Source organism: Mangifera indica, chromosome 2, assembly GCF_011075055.1.
Source record: "Mangifera indica cultivar Alphonso chromosome 2, CATAS_Mindica_2.1, whole genome shotgun sequence".
In the NCBI taxonomy this organism is placed as follows: domain Eukaryota; kingdom Viridiplantae; phylum Streptophyta; class Magnoliopsida; order Sapindales; family Anacardiaceae; genus Mangifera; species Mangifera indica.
Genome location: NC_058138.1, coordinates 15,199,512 through 15,217,458, shown reverse-complemented (window position 1 = coordinate 15,217,458; position 17,947 = coordinate 15,199,512). Strand labels below are relative to the sequence as shown.

The window sequence follows — 17,947 nt, the reverse complement described above, 5'->3', positions numbered from 1 at the left end:
TCATCTGATTTTTTTGAGTAAAAAGATAAGACAAGATTAGAACGATATTACGTGTTATTTGAAATATGACATTGTACGGGATTTGTTTTCTTTAAACATATTTCAAATAAGATAAATGTTGGAATGGTCTTGCATCTTGATGAACAATCGTTCATCCACTTGAGTTTTCTAACATAACATGATATCTATATCATCCATCATACATTGAGAATAGACATATACCCTTCATGCATAATCAATATATTAATAGGTTAATATCTTGAATCTTACTGTACTTAGCCATTTTCTTTGATTCAAATAACGCAACGTATATAAAATGACTAAAAAGACTATCGATTTAATCCAATAATAATATTAACTATAAAAATCTATGAGGGAAATAATGCATGTGTGACGTAAACATATTGTTAAATTTATTTTGTAGTTAATGTGATAACTCTAGATAAAAAAATAGTTATCTGATTTTAAGTTTTTTTTTTTTTTATTAAAGATCTTACCCATTTTTATTAAATAAATAAACTTAGAATATAATGAGTAAACCTATAACTATTATATCAAATAAATTAAAATTTCATAAATATAACAAAAGTTATAACCCATGACATCACCTTGATTGTCATTGAAACCAATTCCTTTGAGTTGGTCTCAAATGCAAATTTTCCCCAATATGATATGAGCCTGATATCATCGATGGTCTTTGTTAGTCTTCCAAGTCAAGTCAGCTTGACAGCTTTTGCTTATTCCTTGTACAAATCTCAACCCCTGACCTCTTCTTGCCCCAAAATTGACGGTGGTTGATACAATGCAGTGCCTAGTGCGTTAGTGATACACCAAACCAATGAACTAAAAATGTACGTTACATCAATATTCATTTTAGGCCAAAGGACTTATTCCCAACCAAGGTATAATAAAAACTTAAATTTATATTTTTTAATTTTAAAAAAATTAAATATTTATTTATAAATAAATTTTTATTAAAAATTTTAGGAGTTAGAGATAAAACTGTTATTTATTAAAAAAATTTTAAAATTTAAGTTTTATTATATTTTTTTTCTTAGGTTTTAAAAACTAATAATTTTTTCTAATTTAAAGTTTAAAAAATGACAAATATTACCCTAAGATTTTTTTTACTTCTCTCCTACTCTGATTTGTCGTATCTGACCATCGTCATCCTGTTTCTTACCTTATCTCTCCTTTTGATCTCTCTAGCTTTTCTCTTTATCTTTATCTTTATTTTGGTTGAAGACGGTCAAAAAAGGAAGGGAGAGAGACTAAGAGGAAGAGATAAGGCCAGAGGAGATATAAAGGAAGAGGGAGAACGATTGACGATCAGAGAAAATGAATCGATGATTGGAAACGGGTAATCATAATTGAAGAGAAGAAAAACAAACTTAAGAAATATTTGTTACTTTTTAAATTTGGGTTGAAGGGAATTGTAAGATTTTTAAATCTAAGGAGAAAAATATAATAAAATTTTAATTTTTTAAAATTTTTAGTAAATGATAATTTTATTTTTAACTTTATTTGAGATTTTTAATAAAAATTTGTTAATGGGTAGGTAAGTATTGGATTGCGAAAAATTGAAAGGAAGGAGTTGTAGTTTTCACTTAACCTTGGGTGGGACCTTAAAATTTGTGATCCTGCCTGATCCTTCTGTTTACGAGTCAGAATTCATCTTCAGGCCGGTCTACAGTACTGGGATGGTCAAGTACGTTATCTGTAAGAACAGTTGGATTGCCACGGGTTCGATTACTATTGGAATGCTGAAATTTGGTTCAGATCTTCCTCTTTGCAAAATTCCAATAATGTTGAATTGTCATTCCATCTATAACTTGTTGAGACATTCGTTGATCAAGATTCAGACGGTAACCTGCTAGTCAAACTAGAACCCTGACCTCAAAATTTTTGATCCTGTTCTAGATATAATGATCAACACTGTTCTAAAAATGTACAGTTATTTGAAATGATTTTGTGATTTTTGTCACATTTTCTCATTGTTTAGAGTTGAAAGTTATGTTTTTAACACGATTACATCTTTGTACCTGTAAGTATTGCTTAAGCCATTTTGCCTTTTCTTCTGGACAATTCACTTAACTGATCCAGTAAAAGTACAGGGAGACCAAAGAAGACTTGGTTGACTTAGATTACAAACTTCACTTACTAATTTGTTTCGTTCCAGGCTTTGTGGATGCAACAAATTTAACTGCAATTTGCTTTAGCAATGGCTGTCTATCTTCTTCTGATCTCTTCCTTTCTTTTTCTGCAACAATTTTCAGCCATTGCTCAAACTAATGGTAACATAACTGTTGGAGGTTTTCTATCAGCAGCTGAAAATTCTTCTTCATGGATTTCTCCGTCTGGAGATTTTGCCTTCGGTTTTCGCCCTATTGACAACAGTAGCGAGCTCTTCTTGCTCTCTATATGGTATGATAAGATACCATCCAAAACCATCGTTTGGTTTGCAAATGGAGATAAGCCTGCACCAAGAGGATCCAGAGTAGAGCTAACTTCTGATAGTGGGCTGGTTCTGAGAAGCCCTCAAGGCGATGAATTATGGAAATCTGATCCCGTTAGCGGTACTGTTGATCTTGGTGTTATGAGTAATACAGGCAACTTTGAGCTTTACAGCAGCAGTTCAGATAAGGCATGGGAGAGCTTCAGGCATCCTGCGGATACCATGTTGCCTTCACAGACATTGGAATCTGGGGAGCTGCTTTCTCCTAAACTGTCTGCGACTAATTTCTCCAAGGGAAGGTTTCTATTGGGGATGAGAGCAGAGGGGAATCTTGTGCTTACTACCTTAAACCTGCCCACTGACAGTACCAATGATCCTTATTATGACACTAAAACTACTGAAGCTACTTCCTCTGGTGAAAGGGTGGTCTTCAATGAGTCCGGCTACTTCTACTTATTGCTTAGTAATGATCAAAGATACTTTCTAACCAGCAGATCAATCAACCCTTCAGCTAAGGACTTTTACTACAGAGCGACCATCGATTTTGATGGAGTCTTTACTCTGTATCAGCATCCTAAGAATTCCAGGAATGAAAGCTGGACGGCTCTTTGGTCCATTCCGGATGATATATGCAAGGCAAGTTTCACTGGAATTGGCAGCGGCACTTGTGGTTTTAACAGCTTTTGTAGACTGGAAGGAGACAATAGGCCCATCTGTGACTGCCCAAAAGGGTACTTATTATCTGATCCGAACAATAAGTATGGTGACTGCAAACCCAACTTCACGCAGAGCTGTGCAGAAGACGAAGAGGGTTCTCCAGCAGATTTATATGATCTTGAAGAAGTCATAAACACTGACTGGCCAACATCTGATTATGCACTCTTGCAGCCTTTTACTGAACAGCAGTGTAGAGAATCTTGCTTACAGGATTGTATGTGTGCTGTTGCTATTTTTCGATCCGGTGATATGTGTTGGAAGAAGAAGTTACCACTATCAAATGGGAGATTTGATAATACTCTTAATGGTAAGGCTCTTATCAAAATCACGAAAGGTAATCCTCCTTCCAGAGGTGATCCGGTTTTGCCGAGATCAGATATGAAGAATCAGAAGAACAAAGACAATGTGATCATTGTGGGATCTGTACTTCTTGGTGGCTCAGTTTTTTTCAATGTTATACTGGTTACTGCTGTTTGTCTTCGCTTTTTCCTTGTTCATAAAAAGGTACATAGACAAATTCCTCACCATGATGATGTTGTGGAAACAAATTTGCGTTGCTTTAGTTATAAAGAACTTGAAGAAGCTACAGATGGATTCAAGGAAGAACTGGGAAAGGGAGCTTTTGGCATCGTTTACAAAGGGCTCATTCAAATGAGTATTGTCACTCCGGTTGCTGTGAAGAAATTGAATTCTTTGGGGACAGATACCGAGAAGGAATTCAAAACTGAAGTAAATGTTATTGGCCAAACTCATCACAAGAACCTGGTTCGCTTGATTGGATTTTGTGATGATGGGGTGCATCGTTTACTTGTATACGAGTTCTTGAGCAATGGCACTTTAGCAAGCTTCCTTTTCGGTGATTCAAAACCTAAATGGAGTCAGAGAATACAAATTGCTTTTGGGATTGCAAGAGGACTCTTGTACCTACATGAAGAATGTAGCACACAAATTATCCATTGTGATATAAAGCCTCAAAACATACTTCTTGATGACTACTACACCGCTCGAATCTCTGATTTTGGATTGGCAAAACTTCTGATGCTTGGCCAGAGCTATACACACACCAATATTAGAGGAACCAAAGGGTATGTTGCATCTGAGTGGTTTAGGAACTTGCCCATCACAGTGAAAGTGGATGTGTTCAGCTTTGGTGTGCTGCTTTTAGAGATCATTTGTTGTAGAAGGAATGTGAACATGGAAGTAAATGGTGCTGAAGCATTGTTGACAGACTGGGCTTATGACTGCTATTATGAAGGAAGATTGGATGATCTGGTGGCGTTTGACAAGGAGGCCTTAAATGACAAGAATAAGGTTGAAAGATTTGTGATGGTTGCCCTTTGGTGCATTCAAGAAGATCCATCTCTTCGGCCGACGATGAGGAAGGTCACTCAGATGCTTGAAGGAGTTGTTGAAGTACCAGTTCCTTCATGTCCATGCCCATTTACCATAACAAATTGATCAAACTCCAGCATTGTTCTTTGCTCTTCCTTCCTTTATAATATTAATAATGTTTTGTACTAGTTAGATGGTGAATTGCAAGGGTGATGGCCCAATTAGATGCTAAGTTGTTTATGCTTTCAAACGGTAAATAAGTGAGGTTTTCATTTTGTAAAATTATTATTGATTTAGGCATGATATAGTATAATAGAAGAGTAGTATTATGTATATAATTAATGACACATTATTATATGATTAAATAATTAAAAATTAAAAATAAAATAATACTTAATTATATAATATTATATAATTATTTATATATAAAATTATATATAAAAATTATGTGTGTTATTTTATTATTAATCGGATACGCATATGTACATATATCTTGTCTTTTAGTTTATTTCGGCACTCCAACTGCCTTTTATTTAAGGTGAGATTATCACGTCCATTCTCATAACCATTTCCTCTTTGTCAGGGCGAGGTTACAATTGATCAACTCTACTCAATTCTTTATTTGTTTTTAATTTAATGGTCCAACTCCACCTTCTGGATGCTCTTTCTCAGTTCCTATTAATGTGGCGTTTCTCCTCGTCCGATCACTTTGTAAAACACCTTTTTTATATAGGAGAGTACAACAATTTCCCACCCAAATTATGCCAAAACAAATTGCCACGTCAAAATCCGGATTTGTTCAACTTTTCGGTCAACTTAACATGTATTTATCTAAATTTAAATTTAAATTATATTTATATATTTTTTATTTAATTATATATATATATTTTTTCTTCGAGTCTTTACTAGGGAGTTCACCAACCCTCCTCTCCCACTCCTCTCCCACCACTCATAGTCAATATTAATCCCAATCAAAATGAGATTTAGATTGAAAAAATTTCCTCAATCCCAATTAGAATCAGATTTTCTTTCTATGTTAATAACAATCTCAATCCCGATCGGAACAAGATTAAGATTGAAGGTGTCAATCCAACTAAAATGAAACCAAAATTGAAAAGAAATTTCTCAATTCCAATCAGATTTTTTTCAATCTCAATCTCAATCGAAAATGGTGTACACTCTTATTCACTTTGAATGTTAACAATTGCCTCTTTTATGAGTGTCTACGTCCATTCATCATGTTTGATTTTTTTTTTTTTTAAGGATTGTGCATTTTTTATCATAAAGAATTCAACTTCTTTATATTCACTGACTGTATGTGAACTAAAATCATTATTGTCATTTCACTGATATGAATGGTCGTGTACTTTTCTACATGAACACTAAATGAACAATCACATGGATCGAATATATGACTGTTATTCGATTGTGGTGTCTCTATCTTAGTCGTTGAATGAATGTGTATGTCCTATGTATGATCATTCACTTGTGCATAATCTTAACTTTTACGTCAATGCATGATCATTCTGATCCTAGGAATGATTGTACATCACATTTGGAGACAAGATTTAAAGACATTTTGATTATATATCACAAATTTATTTCATATCATTTCAATCCCAAAATATATCTAGTATACCTTAAAATCATTTAAGATTAAAATAATTATCAGCAAACGTATCGAAACCCGACAAAATCATCCTATAATAACCATCATATTCTATGCAAATTTATTCATGTATATACCTACATATATCCATAATCATGCATAAACATTATCGAGTCAAAATATTTAAACCTAACATGATTCTAAATCAATCAGACTGAAACTCCATGTTCTACATAATCTGAACTTAATATATAGAAAATTTTTAATACTTCTACTTACCTTCACTCGTTACTGATGATTTGATGTTAGAATCTATCTTTCAATTGTTAAAAAAACCCTCTGATAGTTAAAGTTTCGTCTAATTTCATGAGTAAAAGATAAAATAAGATTAGAATGATATTAGGGGTTATTTGAAATATGACATCGTGCGAGATGTGTTTTCTTTAAATCGCATTGAGAATAAACGTATACCCTTCATGCGTAATTGTTATATTAACAAGTTAATATCTCAAATCTTACGATACTTAAGTAAAGTAATGAAATTGATCTGATCTAATAATAATATTAACTATAAAAATCTAAGAGGGAAATAAGACAGGTGCAATATAAACATATTATTAAATTTATTTTGTAATTGATGTGATATCTCTAGATGAGAAAATAGTTCTCTGGTTTTAGATTTTTTTTTTTAAAAATAAAGATCTTATTTATATTTATTATATGAATAAATTCATAACATATTAATTAGATCTATAATTATTATATTAAATAAATTAAAATTTCAAAAATATAACAAAGATTTAAACTCAAATCTTTGCCTTTACCTTGAATGTCAATGAAACCAATTTCTTTAAATTGGTCTCAAATGCAAATTTTTCCCAATATGATATGATTCTGATATTATCTATGACTTTGTCAACCTTCCAAGTCAAGTCAGCTTGGCAACTTTTGCTTATTCATTTATTTATTCCTCGTCTAAACCTCAACCCCTGACCTGACTTGACCTGACCTTTTCTTGCCGGTACTTGATACGATGCGGTGCCTCGTGCGTTAGTCATACACCAAACCAAGCCAATGAACCAAAATGCACGTTCCATGAATATTCATCTTATGCCAAAAGACTTATTCCCACCCGGCGTATATTGTAAACCAAACCTTATATCTTCCAATTTAAAAAAATTTAAACACTTATTCATAAACAAATTTTTATTAAAAATTTAGTTAAAATTAGAGATAAAATTGTTATTTATTAAAATAATTTAAAAAACTAAAATTTTATTATATTTTCCTTCTTAGATTTTAAAAACTCATAATATCTCTTAACTTAAATTTTAAAAAGTGACAAATATCACTTTACGATTTTTTCCACTTTTCTTTGACTCTGATTTACTGTATTCGATCGTTGGTGATCCTTTCTCCTTCCTTATCTCTCTCTTCCATCTTTATTTTCGTTTTCGTCTTGACTGAAAACGATTAGAAAAGGAAGATAGAAACTAGCAGGGAGAGATAAGACGAGAGAGAGAGATAAGATAGAAGAGAAGATGACTGATGATTAGAGATGGTGAATTATCATTAGGGAGAAAAAGAACAAATCTAAAGAGTATATATTATTTTTCAATTTTAGGTTAAGAGAAATTGTGAGATTTTTAAATTTATAAAAAAAAATGTGATAAAATTTTGATTTTTTTAAATTTTTAATAAATAACAATTTTATTTTTGATTCTAATTGAAGTTTTTAATAAAAAATTAATTATGAATTAGGATTTAAGATTAAAAAAAATATATGAGAGATTAGAAGTTATGGTTTTCACTGCACCTTGGGTGGCGGATCTCAAAATTTATGATCCTGTCTGACCCTTTTGTTTACAAGTCAGAATTCTCTACAGTACTGGGATGGTCAAGTTCGTTATCTGTAAAAACGACTGGATTGCCACGGGTTCGATTACTATTGGGATATCTGTAAAATTTGGTTCGAATCTTCCTCTTTGCAAAATTCCAATGTTGTTGATCAAGGTCCAGACTGTAACCCCAAAATTTATGATCCTGTTCTAGATGTTTTGATTTGATCAGTAGTGTTCTAAAAATGTACAATTATTTGAAATGATTTTGTGATTTTTGTTACATTTTCTCATTGTTAGAGTTGCAAGTTACGCTTTTAACAAGATTACATCTTTGTACCTGGAAGGGTTGTGTAAGTCAATTTGCCTTTACTTCCTGACCATTCATTTAACTGATCCAGTCAAAGTGTTGGGATGTAAGTAATTAATAATTATTTTAAAGTAAAAATAATTAAATATTAAATTATTATATTTATAATATAAATTATTATTATATGTATAAAAAATAATTAATTATGTCTATACTATAATTCATAATAATTGCATTTAAGAGAAAATAATTATTATGCCTATGAATCTTAAATTTTATATTTTTTACATTAAATAAAAAAGTACTTTCATTCCATCGTATTTTATAACGTACTAATGTTAAATAAAATTTATAAAAAAATTTAGAAGATGTTTATATCTCTCACTTGACCTCTTGATTTAATGATGAATAAAAATAATTTAAAGTTTTTTTATATATAAATTGTTACTTTAAGTGTGTGAGGTGCGTAATAAAATTTGTAAGTGTATTGTAATGTAATATCAGAGTAATATAATGTTGTAAGGGTTAGAGAGAGAACAAACTTTATTTATAGAGTTAATAGTGATTTATCATCAAAAAATATATCATTATTTTATTATTTAAAGTCATACTTTACTATTAGTAAAGACTCATATCATTTTATTATAAAAAATCATTTTTTTTGTCATAAATAGTCATAGTTTTACATTAACAGGTTGAATTTAAATATTAAAATCTTATTAAATATAAATTATTTTATAAATAAATACTATTATCCTTAATAAAATAAACTTCCAACCACGTTAGCTATATTTCTTACCTGGGAGACCAAAGAAAACTTGGTTTACTTTGATTACAAGCTTCACTTATTAATTTGTTTCATCCCAGGCCCTGTGGATGCAACAAATTTAACTGCAATTTGCTCTAGCAATGGCTGTCAATCTTCTTCTGATCTCTTCCTTTGTTTTTCTGCAACAATTTTCAGCCATTGCTCAAACTAATGGTAACATAACTGTTGGACGTTTTCTATCAGCAGCTGAAAATTCTTCTTCATGGATTTCTCCGTCTGGAGATTTTGCCTTCGGTTTTCGCCCTATTGACAACAGTAACGAGCTCTTCTTGCTCTCTATATGGTATGATAAGATACCATCCAAAACCATCGTTTGGTTTGCAAATGGAGATAAGCCTGCACCAAGAGGATCCAGAGTAGAGCTAACTTCTGATAGTGGGCTGGTTCTGCGAAGCCCTCAAGGCGATGAATTATGGAATTCTGATCCCGTTAGGAATACTGTTGATCTTGGTGTTATGAGTAATACAGGCAACTTTGAGCTTTACAGCAGCAGTTCAGATAAGGCATGGGAGAGCTTCAGGCATCCTGCGGATACCATGTTGCCTTCACAGACATTGGAATCTGGGGAGCTGCTTTCTTCTAAACTGTCTGCAACTAATTTCTCCAAGGGAAGGTTTCGAATGAGGATGAGACCAGAGGGGAATCTTGTGCTTAATACCATAAACCTGCCCACTGACAGTACCAATGATCCTTATTATGACACTGAAACTACTGAAGCTACTTCCTCTGGTGAAAGGGTGGCCTTCAATGAGTCCGGCTACTTCTACTTATTGCTTAGTAATGATCAAAGACACTTTCTAACCAGCAGATCAATCAACCCTTCAGCTAAGGACTTTTACTACAGAGCGACCATCAATTTTGATGGAGTCTTTACTCTGTATCAGCATCCTAGGAATTCCAGTAATGAAGGCTGGACGGCTCTTTGGTCCATTCCGGATGATATATGCAAGGCAAGTTCTACTCGAATTGGCAGCGGCACTTGTGGTTTTAACAGCTTTTGTAGACTGAACCCTGGAGACAATAGGCCCATCTGTGACTGCCCAAAAGGGTACCTTTTATCTGATCCGAACAATAAGTATGGTGACTGCAAACCCAACTTCACGCAGAGCTGTGCAGAAGACGAAGAGGGTTCTCCAGCAGATTTATATGATTTTGAAGAAGTCATAAACACTGACTGGCCAACATCTGATTATGCACTCTTGCAGACTTTTACTGAAAAACAGTGTAGAGAATCTTGCTTACAGGATTGTAAGTGTGCTGTTGCTATTTTTCGATCCGGTGATATGTGTTGGAAGAAGAAGTTACCACTATCAAATGGGAGATTTGATAATACTCTTAATGGTAAGGCTCTTATCAAAATCAGGAAAGGTAATCCTCCTTCCAGAGGTGATCCGGTTTTGCCGAGATCAGATATGAAGAATCAGAAGAACAAAGACAATGTGATCATTGTGGGATCTGTACTTCTTGGTGGCTCAGTTTTTTTCAATGTTATACTGGTTACTGCTGTTTGTCTTTGCTTTTTCCTTGTTCATAAAAAGGTACATAGACAAATTACTCACCATCATGATGTTGTGGAAACAAATTTGCGTTGCTTTACTTACAAAGAACTTGAAGAAGCTACAGATGGATTCAAGGAAGAACTGGGAAAGGGAGCTTTTGGCATCGTTTACAAAGGGCTCATTCAAATGAGATATGTCACTCCGGTTGCTGTGAAGAAATTGAATTCTTTGGGGACAGATGCTGAGAAGGAATTCAAAACTGAAGTAAATGTTATTGGCCAAACTCATCACAAGAACCTGGTTCGCCTGATTGGATTTTGTGATGATGGGGTGCATCATTTACTTGTATACGAGTTCTTGAGCAATGGCGCTTTAGCAAGCTTCCTGTTTAGTGAATCAAAACTTAAATGGAGTCAGAGAGCACAAATTGGTCTCGGGATTGCAAGAGGACTCTTATACCTACATGAAGAATGTAGCACACAGATTATCCATTGTGATATAAAGCCTCAAAACATACTGCTTGATGACTACTACACTGCTCGAATCTCTGATTTTGGATTGGCGAAACTTCTGATGCTTGGCCAGAGCTATACACACACCAATATTAGAGGAACCAAAGGGTATGTTGCACCTGAGTGGTTTAGGAACTTGCCCATCACAGTGAAAGTGGATGTGTTCAGCTTTGGTGTGCTGCTTTTAGAGATCATTTGTTGTAGAAGGAATGTGAACATGGAAGTAAATGATGCTTTTGCATTGTTGACAGATTGGGCTTATGACTGTTATTATGAAGAAAGATTGGATGCTCTGGTGGAGTTTGACATGGAGGCCTTAAATGACAAAAAGAAGGTTGAAAGATTTGTGATGGTTGCCCTTTGGTGCATTCAAGAAGATCCATCTCTTCGGCCGACGATGAGGAAGGTCACTCAGATGCTTGAAGGAGTTGTTGAAGTACCAGTTCCTTCATGTCCGTGCCCATTTAGCATGACAAATTGATCAAATTCCAGCGTTGTTCTTTGCTCTTCCTTTATAATATTAATAATGTTTTTCCCAGGTTAGATGGTGAATTGTAAGGGTGATGGGCCAATTAGTTGCTAAGTTGTTAATGGTTTCAACTTTCAAGTGGGTAAATCAAGTGAAGTTTTCATTTTGTAAAAAAGCCGGAGGACTATTTCCCACCCATGTTTTAGCTCATTCTCAATGACACGACAGTGACATTTCAAAAACTCAAAACACTTATTTATGAATTAACTTTTGTCAAAGGCTGTTTTGTCAAATTCAATTTTTTCTGAATTGATAAGAGAACAGAATTGTTGAGATTTTTAAGCCTGTAGGAGGTCCAGATGAAGGGGGAATATTGTCACGTGTGGGTGAGAAAGATAATTTTTGAATTGTATAACACTTAGTTGAAATCTAAATGGAAGTGCTGAGACCTGGAGTACGTCCAGATTATGGGGGAATGCTAACATATGTGGGTGAAAGAGATTCAAACTGTATGATACTTAGTTGATATGTGAAAATAGTACCGTCCTTGATGGTGAGTTCATAACAGTTGAGAGTTTCTGTTGTGATTGTGCCACTCAAGTATGTAAGGGAAAATTACTGATACATAAAATAACTTTTCCCATTTTTACTGAAATGCCCCCTCCCACCCTTCTAGATTCTCCGACTTCTCTCCTCATCTCTCTTATTGTCAATTATCCTTCTCGATTCGTTCGCTTAATTGTCTGCATTTTTTTATTCAAAATCATGTTTCCACTAGGATAAGAATAAATTTGTCATTTTATTTATAAATCCTAAAATCCTAAAATTTACATCATTAAAGTCTTGCAAGTCAAATAGCTTGGCAACTTTTGCTTATTCATTTATTTTTTCCCCGTATAAGTCCCTAACATCTTCTTGCCCCAATATTGATATTCAAAATTATCTGATAACCGAATCAAACCGATTTTTAAATAAAAAACCAAATAAAAAAATAGATTATCGAAAAATCGATTCAAATATTGGTTCAAAAATATAAATAAACCGAATTTTTGGTTAGATTACTGGTTTACCTAATTTTAAAAACCGATTAACTGAATCGAACCTGTTTTTAAAAAATTGAATAAAATATTAATAGATTATTGAATATATTTTCAAAAAATAATAAAATATGATAATTTTTTGAAATTCTATTTAAAAATTGGTTAACCAAAATTTCGGTTCAGTTAATTGATATTTTCGATTCGGTTCAAAATCGGTTAATCTTTAAATCAATTCGGTTTTGGTTCATAATTTTTTCCAAACCAAAAATTCAGTTGGTTCAAAAAATTGGCAAAGTGGTACAGTTAACTGGTTTTGAACACCCCTAACGGTTGATACAATATAGTGCGTTAGCCCAACAAACCAACAAACCAAAAATGCACATTACATGAATATTCATTTTAAGAGCCACTAATCATATTGAGTGTTAGAATTATATAAGTAACAATGCTACGTTTACATATTTTTGAATACATAAATGAGTATATATCTAATTATATGATAATACATCATTTATATATCTATTTGTACATTAAAAAATGTGAAACTTTAATATGAAGTTTCAAGCAACTTCTAGTCCGATTGCATGCTTCATTGCTTGAACTTCCCCTCGGTAAATTAATATGAGAAGATTTAAGTTCTGGGTAAATCATGTGAAATACTGCATTTTGTTAGCTTGGAGATGAAAAAACGATGTCGCTTAAGCCATAATGATGAGGAGCTTTCAGGTCCTTCCATGGAGGAAATTTCTTCCTTCAAATGATTTCAATGAATCCGTGTATTTTGAAAGATTGAAAAGAAAATTCTTCTTTTTAAGTTTCAAAAGCAGTTGATTCAAGTTAATACCTTTTATAAGTTACATTTTATATATATATATATATATATATATATATATATATATATATATATATATATATAGGGGTGTTCAAAACCGATTAATCGAACCGAATTTTCGGTTTGAAAAAAATCATGAACCAAAACCGAATCGATTTAAAAATTAACCGATTTTGAACCGAACCGAAAATATCAATTAACCGAACCGAATTTTTGAACTGAATTTTAAAAATTATCATATTTTATTATTTTTTTCTAATTTTTTGAAAATTTATTCAATATTCTATTAATATTTTATTATATTTTTATTCGATTTTTTTAAAACCGATTCGGTTCGGTTAACCGATTTTGAAAATTTGGCAAACCGGTAACCGAACCGAAAATTTGGTTTTTATATATTTTTGAACCGATATCCGAACCGATTTTTTGAATAACCTATTTTTCGATTAGGGTTTCGGTTTAAAAAACGGTTCAATTTAGTTATCAGATAATTTTGAACACACCTCTCAATATATATATATAATATATATAACTTGCGTGAAGCACTGTGATTATAGTCATGGTTGAATAAGTCCAAGCAAGGAAATTTCTTGAGGAAGACTTTAATGAACGTTGTTCAATCTAATAATATTAGCTCAGCCAAATCCATCAAGTCAATGCATTGAAATCCCTTAAAGCTCCAATAACATATGTGTATCCCACGATTTGAACAAATAAACTAGCCTACAAGATGAATACTAAAAACAAATAGAGAAATTGCATGATGAAATTGCACTCAAACAACAAAAATGAACCTAATCAAATAGCACTAAAAAAATCAAAGAAAATATAGGTTCGTAATAGAATTGGTTTTAATATCCACTGAGTAAAGAAGATAACGACACTTGTTACGAATCTCAACAACTCAAAAACTAATTTGAATAAAGACAATATAGACCAAATGCATTCACATAATGCAACCGTGTGCATACATTTATATGCAAACACATAGAAACCAAATATGAACACAATTGTTCATTATTTACCAAAAACACTTGCATATTCATTTTCAAAGGAAAAGCTTGGTTGAAAAAGAATAATCAATGTCTGGGAAGCACAGAGACAAAATGTTGCTGTCAAATGATGTGCAGATGAATCTTCCAAGCTCCCTAATCCAGTTGGTGAAGACTATTACAAATCTGTGGTCATAGAGTTTGCTTGCACAAGTAAATTTCATTGATGTAACTTCAGCCAGGCCGGCAAAGAAAAGTAAATTAAACAATAAAATTATATGTATCCAATTTTAAATATATAAATATGTATACATTTATATATATCATTATATAATTGAGTGATTTTAAATTAAAGATAAAACAACACTCAATCATATGATGAAACATGTAAGTGTGTACATATTTGTGTACCTAAAATGAGTATATATAATATTACTCTAAATTAAATTAGTTGATTTAACTGGTGGAATAACTATTACAATGCTTCAATGGTTCAAAGTCAAAGATTAGACTTAATTAATTTATAGCATAAATAGAGAAATTCCCATGTTTTCTTGTACAATCATACAGGATTCAGGATTCAGAATTATAGTTTTGGAAAAATGAAACACTTTACATATATGGCTTCTGTGCTTCTACATCATTTCTATGCATTGATTCTTCTGTTATTGCCAATTTCCTGTGGTGCTCAAAGCTATACAAATGTATCATTGGGCTCATCTCTCACAGCGTCTGATGACTCTGCCTCGCCTTCCTGGGTGTCGCCTTCTGGTGATTTTGCTCTTGGTTTTAGGAAAATTGAGAATCAGGGCTTCTTACTAGCCATCTGGTTTAACAAAATACCTGAGAGAACCATTGTCTGGTCAGCCAACAGAGATAATTATGTGCAAAGTGGATCAAAGGTTGAACTTACTGCAAATGGCAATTTTGTTCTCATTGATTCTACCGGAAAGCAGACGCTAGTAGCCGAACCTGGTGCCACTGCAGTTGCCTATGCAGCCATGCTTGACACTGGAAACTTTATTCTAGCGAGCAGAGATTCAGCCACTTTGTGGGAGAGTTTTGATAATCCAACAGATACAATTCTTCCCACACAGATAATGAATCTAGAAATGAAACTCTATGCTCCTATTTCGGATACAAATTTTTCAACTGGGAGATTTATGCTCCACCTACAAAATGATGGAAATCTCCAATTACTCACCACAAGTTTCCCGCTTGATACACCAAATTTTGCTTATTGGTCTACTTCTACTGCAGGCAGTGGCTTCCAGCTGATCTTCAACCAGTCTGCCTTTATATATGTTGTAGCCAAGAACCAAAGCATTGTCAATATGGTTTCATCAGATGTAGCATCAACACAAGACTTCTACCAGAGAGCAGCTGTCGACAGCGATGGAATTTTTAGGCGATATATTTACCCAAAGAGCACAGCAGCAAGTGGTGGGAAGTGGCCTATGCGTTGGTCCACTTTGTTTTATACTCCATCAAACATATGCCTGGCGATTCGAGAAGATACAGGCAGCGGCGCTTGTGGCCTCAATAGTTACTGCAGTTTGGGAGAGGATTCGGGAAAGATCTGTCAGTGCCCTTATGGTTACACCTTTGTGGATCCAAATGATGTGATGAAGGGATGCCAGAAAAACTTTGCTCCACAGAGTTGTGAAAAAGCATTGGAAGAAATGGATCTTTTTGAGTTAAGAGAAATGCTTAATACAGATTGGCCGCTGAATGATTATGAATATTATCAATCAGTGAGTGAGGACTGGTGTAGACAGGTTTGCTTGAGTGACTGTTTTTGTGATGCTGCCATTTTCAGAGATGCAGAATGCTGGAAGAAGAGACTTCCTCTGTCAAATGGGAGGTTTGATCTGAGCACTGGAGGGAAAGCCTTGATTAAAGTAAGGACAGGTAACTCCACTTCAGATCCGGCTTCAAAGAAAACAGAAAATTCGACATTGATCTACGTTTTATCAGGAATATTAGGCAGCTCAGCCTTTCTTAATCTCCTCTTCCTGCTAGCAACCTGCATTTTCTTTTACCGCTTGAATCGAAGGCGGCCAGAAAAAGGCATGCCAGTAGGAAATCTGCGAAGCTTCACTTACAAAGAACTAGTGGAAGTTACAGGGGGATTTAAGGAAGAGCTTGGCAGTGGTGCTTTTGGAACCGTTTATAAAGGAGTTTTAGCAAATGAGAACAATAAACTTGTTGCAGTCAAGAAGTTAAACAAGGCTGTAAGCGAAGGTGAGGAAGAATTTAAAGCAGAAATGACTGCAATTGGGCGAACAAATCACAAGAACTTAATGGAGCTGCTGGGATTCTGCAAAGAGGGGCAACACCGCCTTCTCGTCTATGAATACATGAGCAATGGCTCTTTATCAGATTTATTGTTTGAAGACTCAAAGCTCAATTGGTACAAAAGGATGCAGATTGCTTTTGGAATTGCCAGAGGCTTGTATTACTTGCACGAAGAGTGCATCAATCCGATCATACATTGTGACATAAAGCCTCAAAACATTCTCCTCGACAACTATCTAACAGCAAGGATATCTGATTTTGGGCTGGCCAAGCTGTTGAAAGTATGCCAGACTCACACCACAACAAAAATAAGGGGAACCAAAGGCTATGTTGCCCCTGAATGGTTCAAGAACCTGCCTGTCACATCTAAAGTTGATGTTTACAGCTTTGGAATTCTGCTGCTGGAGCTTGTTTGCAGCAGAAGAAAATTTGATATAAATGCAGAGGAAGAATGTCAAATTGTACTTGCAGATTGGGCATATGATTGCTTTAAAGAAGGGAGATTGGACTTGTTAGTGGAGAAAGATGAAGAAGTCATGGAAGACATGAAGACGGTAGAGAAATTTGTGATGATCTCAATCTGGTGCATTCAGGAGGATCCATCATTGAGACCAACCATGAAGAAAGTTGCTCAGATGATGGAAGGTGCTGTTGAAGTCTCTATTCCTCCAGATCCAAACTCATTTATCAGTTCAATATAAATGTGCATAATGCATGTTGAATTGACAATAAAGTCTATCTGATCAGCCAGATAAGGCAGGCAATTGTGTGATCGACCATGTAAACTGTTCTCACATATACAAATTTTCAGAACTCTCAGCATGAATTACAATAAACTATGTCTTCATTTCATTCTCCAACTTATTGTTCACAAACTCATTTCATGAGCAGCGAAAATGATGAGGTTGCCACAAAAGGAAATAAGTTGTAACACATGGACAAATCTCACATTTATAAAGTATGACAAATATGTTGAGTATTGATATCTCACAAGTAATGATAAGAGAAAATTAGTTAAATAAATTGTGAGCAAACAATGGGATGTGCATTGATAAGAGAAGATTAGTTAATTAACTCATACACTTTCCACTTTAAGTTGCAAAACCCAAAAAATGTACTATGTGTCCAAAGTGGGTAATATCTTGATTGTGGTTTGAACTAATGAACTGAATGTAAAATCATGATAAACGTGTATTCAATGTTACTAATATATCA

At 33.7% G+C, this 17,947-nt stretch overlaps 3 protein-coding genes across 3 annotated transcripts; all 3 read left to right on the top strand.

The window, feature by feature from the left end:
* The first annotated feature begins 1,888 nt into the window (after positions 1 to 1,888).
* LOC123199570 (G-type lectin S-receptor-like serine/threonine-protein kinase LECRK3) lies at positions 1,889 to 4,786 on the top strand. The gene has a single exon (XM_044614607.1). It carries the CDS (start codon positions 2,222 to 2,224, stop codon positions 4,628 to 4,630), a length of 2,409 nt encoding a protein of 802 aa, XP_044470542.1. The 5' UTR covers positions 1,889 to 2,221; the 3' UTR covers positions 4,631 to 4,786.
* Positions 4,787 to 9,150: 4,364 nt separating this feature from the next.
* LOC123206649 (G-type lectin S-receptor-like serine/threonine-protein kinase LECRK3) lies at positions 9,151 to 11,602 on the top strand. The gene has a single exon (XM_044623846.1). It carries the CDS (start codon positions 9,171 to 9,173, stop codon positions 11,580 to 11,582), a length of 2,412 nt encoding a protein of 803 aa, XP_044479781.1. The 5' UTR covers positions 9,151 to 9,170; the 3' UTR covers positions 11,583 to 11,602.
* Positions 11,603 to 15,010: 3,408 nt separating this feature from the next.
* Positions 15,011 to 17,709, top strand: LOC123205663 (G-type lectin S-receptor-like serine/threonine-protein kinase LECRK3). Its single transcript, XM_044622684.1, has one exon. The coding sequence runs from the start codon at positions 15,037 to 15,039 to the stop codon at positions 17,431 to 17,433; it is 2,397 nt and encodes a 798-aa protein (XP_044478619.1). The 5' UTR covers positions 15,011 to 15,036; the 3' UTR covers positions 17,434 to 17,709.
* Positions 17,710 to 17,947: the final 238 nt, after the last annotated feature.